The sequence below is a fragment of the Lagopus muta genome, chromosome 3 (genome assembly GCF_023343835.1).
Source record: "Lagopus muta isolate bLagMut1 chromosome 3, bLagMut1 primary, whole genome shotgun sequence".
In the NCBI taxonomy this organism is placed as follows: Eukaryota; Metazoa; Chordata; class Aves; order Galliformes; family Phasianidae; genus Lagopus; species Lagopus muta.
In genome coordinates this window covers 90,469,692-90,486,475 of record NC_064435.1, presented here as the reverse complement: position 1 = coordinate 90,486,475, position 16,784 = coordinate 90,469,692, and the positions used below count along the sequence as shown (strand labels likewise).

General features: G+C 36.3%; 1 protein-coding gene across 1 annotated transcript in view; it reads right to left on the bottom strand.

Annotated features, from left to right (window-relative positions):
* The window catches only part of CTDP1 (CTD phosphatase subunit 1), a 100,655-nt gene that overhangs the window by 29,960 nt on the left and 53,911 nt on the right, over positions 1-16,784 (bottom strand). Inside the window, exon 12 of the mRNA XM_048939068.1 lies at positions 5,577-5,767. Coding sequence (XP_048795025.1) covers positions 5,577-5,767 — 191 coding nt within the window. The remainder of the gene's footprint in view (positions 1-5,576; positions 5,768-16,784) is intronic.

Sequence of the window (16,784 nt, the reverse complement as noted above, 5' to 3'; positions counted from 1 at the left end):
TTGAATGTTCAAGAGTTGACAAAAGACAGGAGTACTGATTTTCATTTTGCAGTTACCTGCCCCTTTAAATAAAAATCTAGGGCAAAGAAGCAATTAAAGATCATTCTTAAAAGTTAATATTATCCTTTTGTGTATCTCAGCAGGCAGGTTCTTTATCAAACTGCCTGATGATTAAGTGAGCTACGCTGATGCAGCAAATGATACAGGAGGCAAGAAAAGATGAACTGAAGGCACAAATGTTTAAAAATTCATATCTTTTCCATATCATAAAGATTAAACCAACACTATATGCATCATTCAGAGAAGGATTCTGGAAGACTATACAGTGTAGTAACACTAAGACTTCACTCAATTCAGTGAGTTACACAGATGATAAAAACACAAGACTCACATTCCTTGGCAAAATGTTTAAAATCCCACAATTTGTCAACTACATTTGAGACGTGCTGTTGAAAATACCTTAATTCTCAACAAGATTTACACCATATGCTAATAACAGTTAGTCCTATAAAGCATTTTGAATAGAAATAGAGCATTAAAAGAAAATAAATCAGAGAAGTATGAATTACTAACATAAGGATTACTGTCTGAGAAGCACTGATATGTGGAAGCTTAAGACCAAAGACTGTAAAAGTAGAATGTCTCCAGAGTGGGAGCTGAAAGAAAGTTATAGGAACAGCAGCAAATACACTGGCTCAATTAGCATGAGATGTGTCAAACAAGACTTTTTAGAAGAGTTTGCAGGAAATTTTTTTGGCAGCAAGAAAGAAAGCAAGCAAGAAAGTGTCATTTCCATCTTCTAGCACAGTGGCTATTAAAAGAAACTGCTTTTATAGTTGGAAAAAGAAATCACATAAAAGAAGCAAAGACATTCTGAAGGAAGTGCAAAAAAACCCTTTCCTTTTAGAAATCTAGACTCTCTTGGAAATACTTCAGATGACTACCATGCTAGCTAGCAAGTAACTTAAAATACATACGTCACTCCAGAAGTAACGCTTCCTATTTATTGTCACGGAAACTACAGCAGATACAAAAGAGTACAATCATGCTATTTGAGAGAGCAAATTCTAAGCTACAGAACATTTTTTCAGCATGGTCACCATCATTAGCTGTGCAATTTTGCCATTCTTGAACAACGGTATGCATGCTGCACTGTACAATTCTGCACCAGCAGAGGTGACCCACAGTTGCTGTCAGCACTGCAGAAACACACCACCCACCAGTTCCTTGTGCTCACATCCATCATTTGGTCTCCATAAATGTTCAGCAAGTATTGATGAATGCCAATTGGTGCCATTTTTTCTGCATGGAGGAATTCAGGGACATGCCTTTGCTTCTTACATGCCAGATGCCATGTTGTCAGACTGTCCCTCTGCTGCCACCTGCTGCATTGCCACAGATTGTAACAGAATACTTATAGAAAGGTTCAACCTGTGCTGCCATGCTGCTAATGCTCACCTCTCATCTCACGGGTCAAAATAATAACACAGGAGATTACTTTCAAGACAGCCCTTGCACTTTTTTCCTGAATTGTAACATAAGCACAGAAACTCATAATCTATACGCAAAATAGAAGAAAGCATTTCAGAAAATAAACTACTCTCAAAGCATAAAAAGTACTTGATTCTTAGATACTTGATTCTTAGAAGCATGTTTTCACTATCAGTCAGGAATATCAGCTACTCTGGACTGATGCAGAAATTACCAGCAAGAAATTTTGCTAAAGGAAACATTTCATTGATGTATGCTTCTATAAAGGAAGCTTAATTTTTGCAAGAAAACAATGTTGCTAATGAATCAGATATTACTTCTGGTTATTAGATTTCTTCTATTTAGTTATCATACTTCCCTCTTAAGAAAAAAAAACAAAAAAAACCATGTTCCAAATGCACAAAGTAGTGAATCTTCTATTCCAAAACCGAGTCAGCAGAACAATTAGGCTTCACAGATGTTCTACAGAAGCTGAAATTACTTGAAGGAAACACTGCAGAAACACAGGACTTGGTACTGTGATTTGACAACAACCAGAAGTTTTTAAAAAAGACACAGCACAAAGCTCCTGATAATGAAATGAGAAATCACAGGATCAACCTAGGTTTGAAGAGACCTTCAGATTATCAAGTCCAAGCATTAACCTGATCTCCTGAGTCTCATCACTGAACCACAGCTCTTGGGACCACCTCAGTGAGCGTATTACAAAAGGTCTGATGCATGCTGAGTCTAAATAAGATCAGCTGCTTCATTGAAGCTTTTCATTAACTATTTCCAAAATCTATTCTGCATTAGTAGGAAGGCAAGCACATGGCAACAATTGTATTTGCTGTTCAGGGCATCACTTCCCATTGCAGATTTCCAGAATCTAGAAACTAAACCAGGCAAAAATCTCACCATACACATTTCACTTGGCAAGTTTTCTTAACAAGATTGTTTCACACTCCTGTCCATTCTACCAAATATATTCTTCTGACATTGCTTGCTGAAGTCAGGCACCTGTCTGCTTCAACAAACAGTGGATCAAAGCTCTAAAAGCAGTTCCTCTATTCCAGAATACCTTCTACAAGCAACAGCTCAGAATAACACAAACTGCATAAAGATCAGGAAGATTTAAGAATAGAAACTCATTTACCTCGCTTTGATTTTCTAAATAAAAGTAACTTGAAGATGTGTTTTATTGCTATGCAGTTCATAATTGCAAGAGGCAGATCAAACATGATTGATATGAGCTATGTTATTTTTAAATCAGACAAGACTGCTTGGTCTATGCAGTATCCCTTTAACATGACATTTGTGAGATAAATGCAAGCATTTCATTGACTTATCTAAGAAGCAGGGACTAAAAGAAAACAAAAATCACCCCATTTGCCATCAATATGAGAACTTTCGATGTGTCATATGAGTCAGGGAAACTGTAATGATATTCTGTAGATTTCCAGACCAAAGCCTGGCTAATGCCAGTCTAATAATAATAATAGAAGGGCTAGATTTCTATAATAAATGCTACAGTCTCCATGTCAGTAACTACTGACAAGGTATAAGTGGAGCATTACTTACAAGGGATCTACAGTCTCTGCAGGCTGCATCTCTTGTAGGAACAAGATGAGCTACAATATGGAAGTACTGGATCATGGAAAATATTTTTCTTCATGTAAAAATATAATTTTTATTTTATATATTCTGGAGACATCAATAGCTAAAATATGAACACAAGAGCGATCACGGGAGATGTGAAATAAAAGGCCAGTTCAAGGCCTTTAAATAACTGGGAATAGTTGGTACTGGCCCCTACAACATGAACCCTTTGTTTACTTAACATGGCAAGAGGTAACGGTGCTCATAGCAACAAATAAGTTGCAACTCCAGGCTATGTAACTGAGCAGAAAAAAATGAAAATTACAGCCTCGCACCCCAAGGACACCAGTTTTCAGAACAGAAGTTTTAAGCTTGCCAGAACTTGCATAGTGCTTCATTTTTAGCCAGGAGGTAGTATTTCTGTGTAGTGGACTAAGCTCTTGGGGGTTTTAATCCTACTCTATAACAACTGTTTTTACATTATCCCTCTTGCACAGTATATCATTAGCACCTATAACACCAATTGACCATGAAGACATCAATGTAAAACTTAAAACTAAAAATGTAACTAGGATGACAGAATCATGCAGTATTTCCTTACTTGTGGACACTGAGTCAGCATCTGAACTTGCACTTTGTGCATATGTTTGCTAGCACTCCATTCAGGTTCAATCTTGGATGCAACTTAACAAAATGACAGTGGTCTTCTTAAAAAGCAGAAAGGTCAAAAATAGAAAACCTACATAGGAAGCCTCTCAAAGCAAACTTTATTCTAGCAGCAACACTACTAGATACAGACATGGCTTTGCACTGTTTTGAGTGCAGAAGCGTATCCACGCTCACTTACAAGCTGTCCTAAGTACAGCAGAAGTTAATTACAAATGTACTTGCTCTTCGTAAACCAAACACGAGGAAAAGTATTAGAAAATAATCCTTAGCATGTTCTTTTTTCTTCTTTTCAGATAAGTTAACAGAGATATGCCACCAAGTCTTGCTACTTCAAACGGAGTTCTAACAATATTCGTCGTTGGGTTGTCTTTCTTCTTCCAAACTCCACTCAGGAGGCAATTTTTTACAACTCCAATTTAACTATATGAAATGGACTGAACTTTCATACCTTTCTTATGCCTAACAGACTTTTTTTTTTTTAAACAATGTGCATTATTAGCAATATCAATGATGAACTAAATGGTTTGTGCAAATTTCCCCACGTAGCTCATTTTCCGAGAACCCCTGACACAGCGCAACCAAAACTTCCTGACGAGTACTGCTGTAACAAATTATGTGGTATTTTTCTGTTTCTCTCACATATCATTTGTGTGGTAGAACATAACTGAAACTCATGACTAGCTCTTATTGTGTGGAATCCAATAACTTTTACTTGGATTGTGATGCTTGCTTTGATCTGTAAGCCAATGCCTCTGATTTATCACTGGATCACAAAAGTCAAAATAATATAAATCACTTAAGTCCTAACCTGAAAAGTTTTTAAAAGGTTTAATAAAAATGGACAAAGTGAATTCCTACTCGAAATTAATGTCCGCTTTGTATCCATAAATGATTGCTTGCTTGAAACCTATGGAATTTATTCTTAAGCCAAAGAAATCTACCCACAGACAATAGTGAGCAAAGTCTCTACATTACCCACTTTACCCACCAGTAAGGAAAGCTATTAGTTTATGTCAGCTATTCAGCTTCAATAAACAACTAGAAACAATTGTTAAGTGAGCAGAAAAACTTCAGTGCACTTCTAAGTCATGTTTGCATTTTTAGTGCTTGGTGGTACAGGATGACAACCCTGCAGTTCTAAATTAAAACTCGTATGACCTTCCATCTTATATTGTCCTCCCTGCATTGTTTTTCTCTGTGTTCTTAGGCTTAAAAGCTTGAGAACTCGAGAACCATTACAAACTGCAGACTGAGAACCATTAAACAATATAGTTAAAATAGACAATTATCAAGTTTCAGTTCACCTGCAAATTGGCTGACAGTCATTAATAACAATCTATAGTGGGACATTCAAATCATTCTTGCAAAAGAGACTAGTAGGTTTAATTTAGTTTTTAAGGGACTAAAGCATAAAACCATCTTAACCTCATTTTTATCAATTTCCCATTGAAAAACTCTCCATAAGGCAGAACTAAAAAAATAGTTTCTCAAAACTGTTGGGAATAAAAACCCTCACTCAAAGTAACACTGCAGATTACACTGTCTAACATCTGATTTGAGATTATGACTACTTAAAAATTGGCACAGTTTAGCGATCTTCAGTTCTTTCAAAACAGATGAGACTCTGGTTTTCAACAGATAGTTATTACAACCATTAGTTTTAACCAATCCCAAAACACTGCAGAAACAAGCATGACAATTTCACATACTTACAAAAAAAAAGTTAGCTACAAACTAGGGTTGACAACAAAGACTACGAGGTCAAGAAACATACTGAATAATGCTGGAACACAATGAAACATCATTAACACTTCTCTTTACATTTGATGAACTCATACCTGGGTACACTGCCTGTTAAGCTTTTTTCACTTGATGATGATGATAATGATGACGACGATGACCGAGGTCTTGGATCCGTTTTCACTCCTGTAGCCTCTGTTGCACTAATCTGAGGTTTTTCACCCTTCTCTTCTGGCTTTTTTTTTTCACTATCACTTTCATCACTGCCTTCTCCTAAGATGTCATCAACCTGCCAAAGAGCAAAGAGTCAGTGTGTCCTCTAACAGGCTTTAATATAGTCAATATTACATAACTATTAGACAGTTAAGTAAACATTAAGAGTATGCTTCCAGTTAATGACTTTCTCCATGAAAATTCAAATTAAACACAAGCACACAAGCACCTTAAAGGCAACTTCTGAAACAGCTCCAGTAGCATTCTATTCAAATCAAATATATTTAGTCTGTTTAACTTGACAGATACATCTATATTCACATGCAGGATTCAGTCACATACCCTTAATTATAGTAACACTGAAGCTGTAAATAAGCAGCATAATATGGAAAAAACGTTGTCTTTTATCCACAAAATGGATAGTATTTTGTAGTCACAGCATGTATTTATATGCCTAACACAAGTGCTTCTTTAACACTGGCTAACGACTATGCACATACTTATCTATTTAGGAATATCTGGAAGTAACTTCAAAAAAGTGCATTTCTAAATATCTTACTATGAATGGAATTAAATGCAAAGAATCCTGCTGTAACCTATTTGTCTGCTCATGCTAATTAATAAAGGCAAGTCTATGACAACATTTAGCCATTTCATTGAGCAGTTGTTTCCTTTTCTGAAAACTCAGCACAAGATTTCAGACTCTCTCCAAATCACATCCATTAGCTCCATCATGTCCAGAACTAGTGAAATTAACATTAAAAGCAAATCATGCTCATGATCTGATCATGAGACGCCGAGCTTCTCTTTTAGTCAGCATGAACACTGACTTCAGAAAAAGATGAAAACGTGAGAAAATGTGTGTGGATCCCATAGGAGAACATGGAAAGAAGCTGAGTGTACTTATCTATGGATATTATTATTTTCCAGAAAGCAGTTTCTCCCTCAGCCTAAGTTGAAATATCTCTCTCGGTTCTCACTAATGCCATACCTGCTTTATCAAGACAAAAAACTCCATATATGAACATGCTCAGAAAGAGTTTACATTGGTTTGTAATGGATAATTCTAAAAGGTAAATAAAGGCTGAGAAATAAGAAGGCAAAAAAAAAAAAACTGAACTCTTGCAAATGCTCTACTGCAAATATTGCAGAATTAAATGAAATAATTTTTCATGGAAAAATCTCAAGAGACATCTTGCAAGCAAGGAGGGAGAGAAAACAGGAAATACAGAATTTTGTTAATAGCCAAAAGAAAATGCCGTTTCTTTTCCCAGCATTCAGAGCCAGGCAATATGCAGGACCCAGTAACAGTGAAGATGCTCAATAGCATCAAATGCAACTTCAACAAACACGTAGGTGACTCTCAGGGAGCTCTTCCTGATGACTTCAGAAAGATAGAAAATGTAGCAATAATCTTCAAAACAGATGGATTTGGGGGTTTAATCATCTTTCCACAAGGTGTAGTCAAAGCTGCTCCTACCTGACTGTTGTAATGCTGCTTGAGTTGACAACAAACTGGTTTTAAAAGTCTGTGCTATGCTTGGATAAAGTGATTTTCAAACAAAGTAATCGGTTAGATTCTCAGATCAACAGTTGGTTTTCCATTGGTATTACAGTTTCTGGGATGAGATCAGAGACCTTTACTAAGAAGGCAACCAGTGTACAAACATCCAGCAACTGACAGTGAGAGGACAGCAGAGACGTACAGCTCTGAACAAACTACTTTCCAGCAAGACCAGTATTTAAAACTGCAGAGCTTCATTACTAAAGCAGTGTTTCTCCAGAAAGATGTTTGTCACAGATGTTTCACAAACTGACATTGTATATTTATTTAAAATACTTTGTACAAATGATTTAGCCAAACTAGCACTCCAGCTATTGCTGTCTTTTTTATTTCACACTTCACAAGGATGACATTTCTTGCAAGTCAAGAACGTCACTTAATCTGTAGAAGCAGTAAGTTATACTAACTTTCATGTTGTATTTCACTGAAAAGCATTTAAAAATGCACGTGTGAGCTACATAAATACAGCCAATTTTGAAAAATGACTGCTTATGAAAATAATCAATAAGGGATGATCCTTAGAAGCCACTTAAATTAGGATGGCATCCAAACTGCACACTTAAGTAATGTAACGAAACAGCCAACTGTGCTAAAAAATATCAGGACAACCATTTTCATCTTTCAGAATTCCTATTCTGAAAAGAGATTGAAGCCCTTCATTCAAAGAAATTGATAGGCTAAAAAAACCCAAACATTAATATTTAAGCGACACATACCTAGCTTCTGCTGCACTACATTTATTTTACTGCTCTTCCAATGAACTGAATAACAGAGTCTCAATGTTTCTGGTCAGGCTAGTATGTCTACAATTCAAACATGACCTGAAATGATTTCTTGTAGAGTATCTCAAACTGTACATGTGTAATTGAGATATGATAGGACAGAAGTGTTAAAAAGAAGTTATAAAATGTACATGATGCCTTTTATTATTAGTTTTTGAATATCTTGAGTTATACTGCTAGCATCCTGCAACTCCAGTGTACTCAGAAGTGTCCCTAAGAATCAAACCAATTCAGTGTTCAGGGCTGCTTTGGCTTTTTTGTTTTTTTTTTTTTAAACACAAAACATGTTTTGGGATTGGTATCTCCTTGAGTGATCCGTATGAAGATGAATTATTTGTTACAAAATGGAAAGAATTAGCTGTTTGCACTTGCACGTTATTTCTGAACTACAGGACACAAACTGTACAGTGTAGTTAAGTATACTGTATGTGGTTTGTAAATTTTCAAGCAAATCTGTGTAACAGACAGAAAATGCAGAAGATGGTGGCTTTTAATTCTATCATCATTTATTTCTAAAGCATCTGAAGCCACATTTGCAACACAGCTAGCCCTGAGACACACGCATCTTCAAAATGCTGCTGATCATCCTAGTTTTGCCAGAATGAGCACTTCTGTTAGCACTTGGATTTCTCTTCAGAGCACAGAGGCAATGCTGCCAAAAGACGTTCTTCCCCTGGAGAAACAGTGAATTACATGGAACAGTTTGGCCTGCTCTGTGGAATATGAAAAGTCTCCCTAGAGGACAGATGGCTTGTTTTCATACATCCCCATAATTCTTCATTTGATCCCATTATCTTTCCAACCCTTCCTTTACTTCCAAGATCCCATTCTGCTTTATCCCAAACTATGTTCTTTTAGCAGGACAGTGAAGTTTTAATACCTATTTTACATGAAATGCAATAGAAATCAGGAGCCTATTAGGAACTTTAACGCAGTAGTAGAAATGAGAAGCAATAGAAATGAGATGGGGAAAAAGTGACATCAAATAACTGCAAATTCCAAGCAGTACTTCTGCGCCTACAAGATCAATGGTAAATGATAGCAGAGGGCTGTAAATCAAACCAGACAGAACAACAGTTTCATCTTCTAGCAGTTGGGAGTTGAACTTCTTACTGTGGTAGCACAGAGCTATGAAAACAAAACTTCTAAATACTAATACTTAAAACTTGAGCAAAATCAGGTGTTGGTTAAATAACTTCTTTCTGAATAAATTGTCTATGATGACTCCCTATTTTAATGTTGAGATGCCTTCTGCTAGAATTCAGTATTAATCTAATTTTTACATACACTTTTAAATACACTTTTTACATACACATCAGTTTGTTGCATTTTACACTTGATAAAAGAGGCTGAGTTCTACAATCTCTCTTTCAATGTATCTTTTTAATTTCTAGTGAAGACAGTAGCAAAACAGAAGCATAACAACACTGAAGGGTCGAGGAAATGAGAAGGAAGCATAAAGACAGAATTCTACTAAAATTCCAAAGGCAAAGAAAGCTCTTATAGAAAAAGAAATAATATCAGAAGCTGGCTGCAGTTATTTTTATGGCTATAGGCAAACACTTGTATTCACACAGCAAAAAAATCTGAAGCAGAATCCTTAGGGTATTTATGATAAGCTTTCAGAGCAACCAATTAGTTATGAAGTAAGGAAACCAAAGTGAGGCAGAGCTATTTTATCTCTGCCCTCAATACAGTCATATTCTAGGAAGACCCAAACCCAGCAGGATGGGTAGTTCAAAAATCCACACATCAGACCTATCAGAAAGACTGGTTTTGTAGGTAACTATGGAAGCTGCAAATAGCAGGACAGTTAATCACAAGCTTTGAATGGTCTGTCACTTCCTTGCAATACTGCATCTCCGCAAAACTCAGCAAAAATAAAGGCAAACAAAACCTGAGGAGACAACAAATGTGCCTGGGTGACTCACTCACTGCTCAGTAAAATTTTTTGACAATCAAAGCAGAACTCTACAATGAGGTTAGAATTAGATGAGTAGTAAAAGAATGTAAGTTTGTTCAGTAAAATAATAATAATAATACTTTCTACCACAGTTTAACAGGTCATGGAGTTAAGGCAGTAGTTTCAGAACCAATCTGCAAGGTGATTCACAGCAAGAAATGGATCAGTTGCGAAAGACCAAACAGAACAGCACCTAAAGTGTAAATATCAAATTACAGGGGAAAATTGGGGAAAAAAAGGACTAGTTCATCAGAAAATAGGAGAGAAATTTGAAGAAAAAGAAGTTACAATTTCTGCAGGCAAGTAAAAGGACTAGATGCAGAGGAAAACGATTAGAAGAAATGACTGACTGCCCTCACTACAATTTCTACAGCATAAAAGCTGTAGCTTCTGAAGAAGGAACTGGAAAAGTACTGCAATAGCAGAGATAAAAATGTATAAAGTTCTCTACAAGTTTATAAATACATGAATATACATTATAATCCACACATATAATATTTCCATATATAACACCTACATATATTATATAGATGCATATACAGAGATAATAAAAATATTCTGTATATAAATACCTCCATGAAATATTTGTATAATTTTACATAGCACGTAACTTATGATGTCTTTCGCAGGGAGCTGGGGGGAAGGTGGAATTTCACTACTTAGAGTTTGGATGAATGAATAGTACAAGTAAAAAAAATAATGTGGTAAACACAAAAACCAGAAAAAAGGTTTATTTATAATTTTATCACAATAAATTGAGCACTGGATCAAGCAACAGCATACACAGCATAAAGGACTGGAACAAAAAGAAAGGAAAAGTGTATAAAGCAGAATTCTTGACAATCAGCATACAAGGACAGTGCAAGAGAATCTAAAAAAACACCAGCTCAAAAACTGTTGATTTTCAAACTGAATAGCTATAAAAAAATATCAGCGTTGATAGTCTGGCTTTCTACACAAAGTTATTTTAAAAATGGAACTGTATTTTACTTATATTGTTTTCTTGACATAAATTATAATTACTATAAGAACCAAGAGTAGGAATAACATATAAAACAATAGTTTTATTTCTTTCAATTATTCATTCGGTCACCTTTGTAAGCTGAGATTCAGACGTTATGCTTGTCTGCAAAACAAATAGAGTCCACAACATAAAACAAAACCAGCTTCTTCACTAGCAAATGAGAATAAAACATTTCACTGTGCCTTTCTAATACAACAGCATTAACAATAACCAAGACTCCACCCATTGCTGCTTTGTTCTTCCGCAGCAGAAGTACTTGAAAAGCAATCATCTTTCTCCAATTGTGTTCTGTAAAATGTATCTTATCTTTTCTAAATACCCTGTGGCACATTTGGAAAGGAGTTGCACCCAGTGATCCTCACGGATCCCTTCCAGCTTCAGACACTGCGTGACTCCATGATATTTCTGTGAGGGAGGTGTTCCCTTTTTTCTCTACCCACAGACAGCTCTTCTGGTTTAGGGAGCAACCAGATTTCTGACTTGCAGAAAAAGTCAGACCTTTACACTAGAACAGAAGTATATCTGTAATGAGTGCTTCCTGCTCACTGTGCTGTGGAGTTCTGCTCATCCAACGTTACTGATCTGCAAACACAACAATTAGCAGCCTCTAGTAAAGTCTACCAGTTACAGTATGAAAAAAGCAATTGTGAGGAAAAAAGCTTGAAGCCTTGGCTCTTCACTGAGAACAGCTGCTATAATCAAATTTGAGTCTCCTGAAAAGAATCATTCCTCACTTAGAACACTGAAGGAACTTCCTCCTTATTAGTAAACAGCTTTTCAGTTCCATAAGGTTGCTCTCCACTGTACAGCTTACTTTTGCAACATTGCATTCATTTTTCATCCATTATCACCTTATCCTGTCATTAAACAAAATACAAATGTAGTAAGATATGGTCAACTAAGATCCATCCCTTCTCTGCAAGTTTACATGGAAGGCCACATAAAACTTCCTAGAAGAGATGGAGACCTCGTGACTGAGCTACTTTGACATACTCTATGGCACCTGTATGATTTAGCAGCAAGATGTTAAACACAAAAAAGATTAGCATCACAAATTTTATTCCAAATATGTTAGCTAACAATAGTTATCCTTTTCTTGTTTATAAAAAACTTCTTGTTTTGTAATTTTTGCCTCACCTAATGGAATAGCTTCTTATGTATATTCTTATCAACACTTATTTGCCATTTATGAACAATTACTTGAGAATCAGGACATTACCTTCCATACCTTTAAGAACATCTAGTAAGACTTCTAAGATGCTGTGAGAAAAGATATTATGACATGATGCATGTGCATAATTACACTTTCCTACAACACAATGAAAGTGTGTACTAGGAGATCCGGACTTGCACTTCGAAAGAAAATATTTTGTTCTGTAAAAACATCACTATGTCACTCCTCAGTACATGAGATTTAAGGGATAACATGCACTGCACATCAGTCTCTTTTCTTCTGGTCAGTCATAGAAAATATAAGAAACAACAGCAAGTTCTTCTTTCTTTGGCATCACAGTGTTTTCTCATTTCAAATTTCTGACTTGATTTCTAGTCACACACTCCACACACACACATGGGTTCAATGCTCCTTGGTCTCTTTGTGTACAGATTTTCTCCTCTGTCACAATTACCATGGGCTCATTGAGAAGGTGGTGAATCAGTAAAATAACAAGCAACAAAAAAGCAGTTTTGCTTACTGATATCATATGTGATTTGATGTTTCTATTTAAATCTTCCCCACATAATGAAAATTTTAGTATTAACCTGTTTTTAATAAAGTATGTCGGAATGCTTCATGTTTGAATATCATACCTGGCAGCTCTATTATAATCAACAAGGGCAGCTCCAAAAGCAACCTATTTTATTATGCTGGCCTATAACAGCAGAGGCAGATGTTGGTGGTATAGCAGTAGAGGTTGAATCTTCCCACCAATATTCCATAACATTTTGTTTCTGTGCTGCCTCCTCTTTGGAGACTTCAATGGTGAGGCTGGACCAGAGCCCGAGCAACCTGACCAAGCTGTGGATGCCCCTGTTCATTTTAGGGGAGTTGCACCAGATGACCTTTTAAGGTCCCTTCCAACTGTAAGGACTCTATGATTTTATGAGGGATGGCAGCAGAAGGGCAGTCTGCCAAAATAGCACATAGCTTGGAAGTGTGTATGAAACAAAGGTGTGCCACTGAATTCATCCATGCAGGAAAAATGCACCCACTGACATTCATTAATGCTTGCAGAACATTTATTGAGACCAGTGAATGCTGCCACAGTGAGGCAGTGGGCAATGCATTTCAGCAGTGGTGACAGGGACACAAAGGACAGGCCACTTCCTGGACAGCTATGCACATTGTTATGAGCACTCTCTTGTTCACTGCTGGTGAAAATGGTGGTGACTGCTGAAAAACTGCTTTGTAGCTGAAAATGTGCTCTATCAAGTAATGCTATTGTGCTCTATCAGTTGTAATTTATACACCTTCGCTTCAGAGACACTTGTCAAGAAGTTTAGGTGGTCTTAAATTCATGTTCCTTGTTCTTTCAGGGTAATATGCTTTTTATTTAATGCTTACCAGCTGTCATCTATTGTATAACACAAAAGTACCAAATAATCTTGCATTCAAATTTCTAATATTTGTCTTGCAAAGCTACAGATACTTTAAAAGGCAGACCAGTGGTCTGCAAAGTAAAAAACCACACAATCAGAAAAGTTTTATTGTTTTAAGCATAAATGGTTTATGTGAAAAAACTAAAAACTGAGTTTTCTTTGACTATCACCCAGAATTCTCATTATTAATAAAATCAGTATTGTTAAGACACTCCAACAGTGTACAAGTGACATTTAAATGCTATTAAGTGCAAGCACCAGGAAGCTTTTGCCTTGAACAACACAGTCTGACAGATGGAACAAAAATAAGTGGCAAGGGACACTAATTAAATCTCCAAAAACCATTTCCTTCTGTAGACATCATAGTATTCTCACAGAAATTACATTAACTGGGCAGCAATACAAACTATCTATAGAACCCATATAAGCATACTGCTCTCTGATGAACTGCAGTATACTTAAGTCCTTTACTTTGAAACACACTCTAAATCTTCCCCCTGCTCCCCAAAGAAAAGGTTTTTTCTTCTCTTAGTACAATTTATAAAGGATGCAAACTCTCTGTACATCTGGTTGTGATAGGAGAAAGACCTCAAGCCCACGCTCCATCGTCCAGTTGTCATACAGTTACTTCTTACAGCATTTCACTTATATAAAATAAGTTGCTATTCTGCTTCTCTAAGTTTGCAGATATTTTTTCTCTAATTGCATCCAAAGCAAGTTTACGCAAGTTTAATAGTCATATTTAAAACAATCTGAAGATTCCTCAAACTACCACAGAACTTGAGAATATCATCCTTCCTCTTATTACAAATATGATATAGCTTCTATTCAAACAACTTTGAATAGATTGCTTCTAGTGGTTTTTTTTTTTTTTTTTTTAAGCTCCAGATATGCTTTGAGAACAGACAGATAGGCTGTTGTTTAAGAGAGGTAGTACAGGCACAGAGATGAAGTGATCAGAGTTCCCTTTCTAAGTACAGATACTGAACCCACTTGCAGCACTTGGAACAGATCCCACTGCAACTGAACAGAGCAGAATGGCTGGGTAGCAGCTCTACTGAAAAGGCCCTGGGTGACAGCAAACTAAACTAGGGTCAGCAGTACCTTAGCAGTAAGGAAGGATAACAACCACCTCTGTTCTTGAGCCAAGGACTTACACACAAAACAGTAAAAATGGTAACTGACACCATGGCATTCTTAGCTATGAAAAATTTACAGCAGTTATTCCTTGAATTACTAACATATGACCATACTTCAAAATGCAGCCTTCTCTTTTACCTGTCTACACTTTTCTCTCCATTCCCTCCCAGTGTGTGTAGGCCTATTTAAGATGTGGGCAGAAACTAGCTGCTGAATAGTTATGTAGAAAAAGGAGGAGTGGTCCTGTCACAGACCCCATTTCTTCCCATTTTAAGTGTAAAACTCAAGAGACAGAACGAACATAATTGGTTCATGCTCTTAACAGCCTAGAACTCTTTGCCAAAACGAATTTTCTGGTATTCTAGCATTCTGTATGCCCAGTTCCCACTACTTCTCTCATAACATTGCCTTATGATTTAATAGAAATCACCATCGGTTCTCTTTTTTCAGTCCAAACGTTTTTCTTTCTTAAAACACTACCCCTATTTGCACCATCTTTGTATTTCCTTTCCTCCAAATGTTTTCACCAAGAAAAAGGAGAAACAGTTTCTCACATAATGGATTTTCTGAAGTGCTACTACACTGAAATCAGTGCACAAGAAGAAGGAGCTAAATTGGAGTAAATACTGTAGCTTTTGCTTTAGCACATATTCTCAGAGGGTTTACAGAAAATAAAAGCATTTCAAAGTAATGATCAGAACTTGAAGTATTTATACCACAGATGCAATTTTCAGTGTTTGATGTCATATTTGAGCTGTTTTCAAACTCTCAGATAGAAAGCAAAAGACTACTGCATTAGCTTCCCAAAAGGGAAACATTTAAAGTCCTCTAACGTTTTACTGATGACTCTCCAAGCACACTTAAGAGGTCTAATAGGAGTTCAGTTTGCTCAAAGGCTTAGGGACATAAAACTTTCTAAAACACCGTTCCAGTAAAAGTTCCCTCGATAATTCTCACAAGGAACATACCAAACTAACTTAGACCACACATTCACATGATCTATTCAGAATAAACACCTGTTCTCAGTTTAAGATTTTTTTTTTTTACCATCTTAATTCCAGCTTTATATCATTCTATAAAGCAAAGTTCTTCCCCCCTTTATCTTCCTTTTTAAATATCACCAAAGGTCATTCTAGAACTATTTGAAATGATTTTTACTTTTACTGAGACTGTGTATTTTTCTGTAAAAACTCTAGTTTGAATCTTCATTGGCTCTACACCTTGCATTAATACTGCAAGCTTTCTTCTACTAGCACAGTATCAACCATTAAACTTCATAAAACTTTCTCTCCTGATCTGACACTTGAATGTCATTTCAAATAAAGTTATCAAGATCATGAATTTACACCATTTTTAGAGGGAAGCAGGGCTCTGAAGTTTCACTTCACCTTCACAATTTCAGAAGTCCTATTTGCTTTTTCTTAGAAAGCCAAATAAAAACACAAATTACTGGATGAAAACTGGACACTGAAAAGGAGGTTTCCTTTATCCCAAGATCCTTCTGCTCCCATCTATAACATCACTGAGGATCAAGCTGAAACTACACTTTTAACAAGTAGGTATAAAGTTTAAATCTAGGTACAGATGTCCTGGCCTTGCAAGAAGACCTTCAGAAGCAAGCATGGCAATCAGTTTCAGCATCCTGCAGCTAGACTGGAATATCTGATGCTCTGCTGAACAGGTAACCTCAGTGATATTAACAGCTCATTTATTTACCTTTGAGTATCTTTTTAAGGTGGGTTACTGCCTAGCTACACCAGTTCCCTGTCCCTTTTCGCTTTATGTCTACAGTGGCACCCATGCCAGAACAGTATGAGACGAGACATAGAATGTAGATAAGCATCTCTATTAAATGTACAGCCACAACTTGAATAGTGGAAACCTGCAGATCAACGACTTGGAAACCTATGGTTAGGAGTGTTATCATATGCTTGTGACCAATTTAATTTAACTGATGGATCAAACCATTTGCTTTTATTGTATCTTACTGGTATTATCAGTAGATTACATTAAACATAGTTC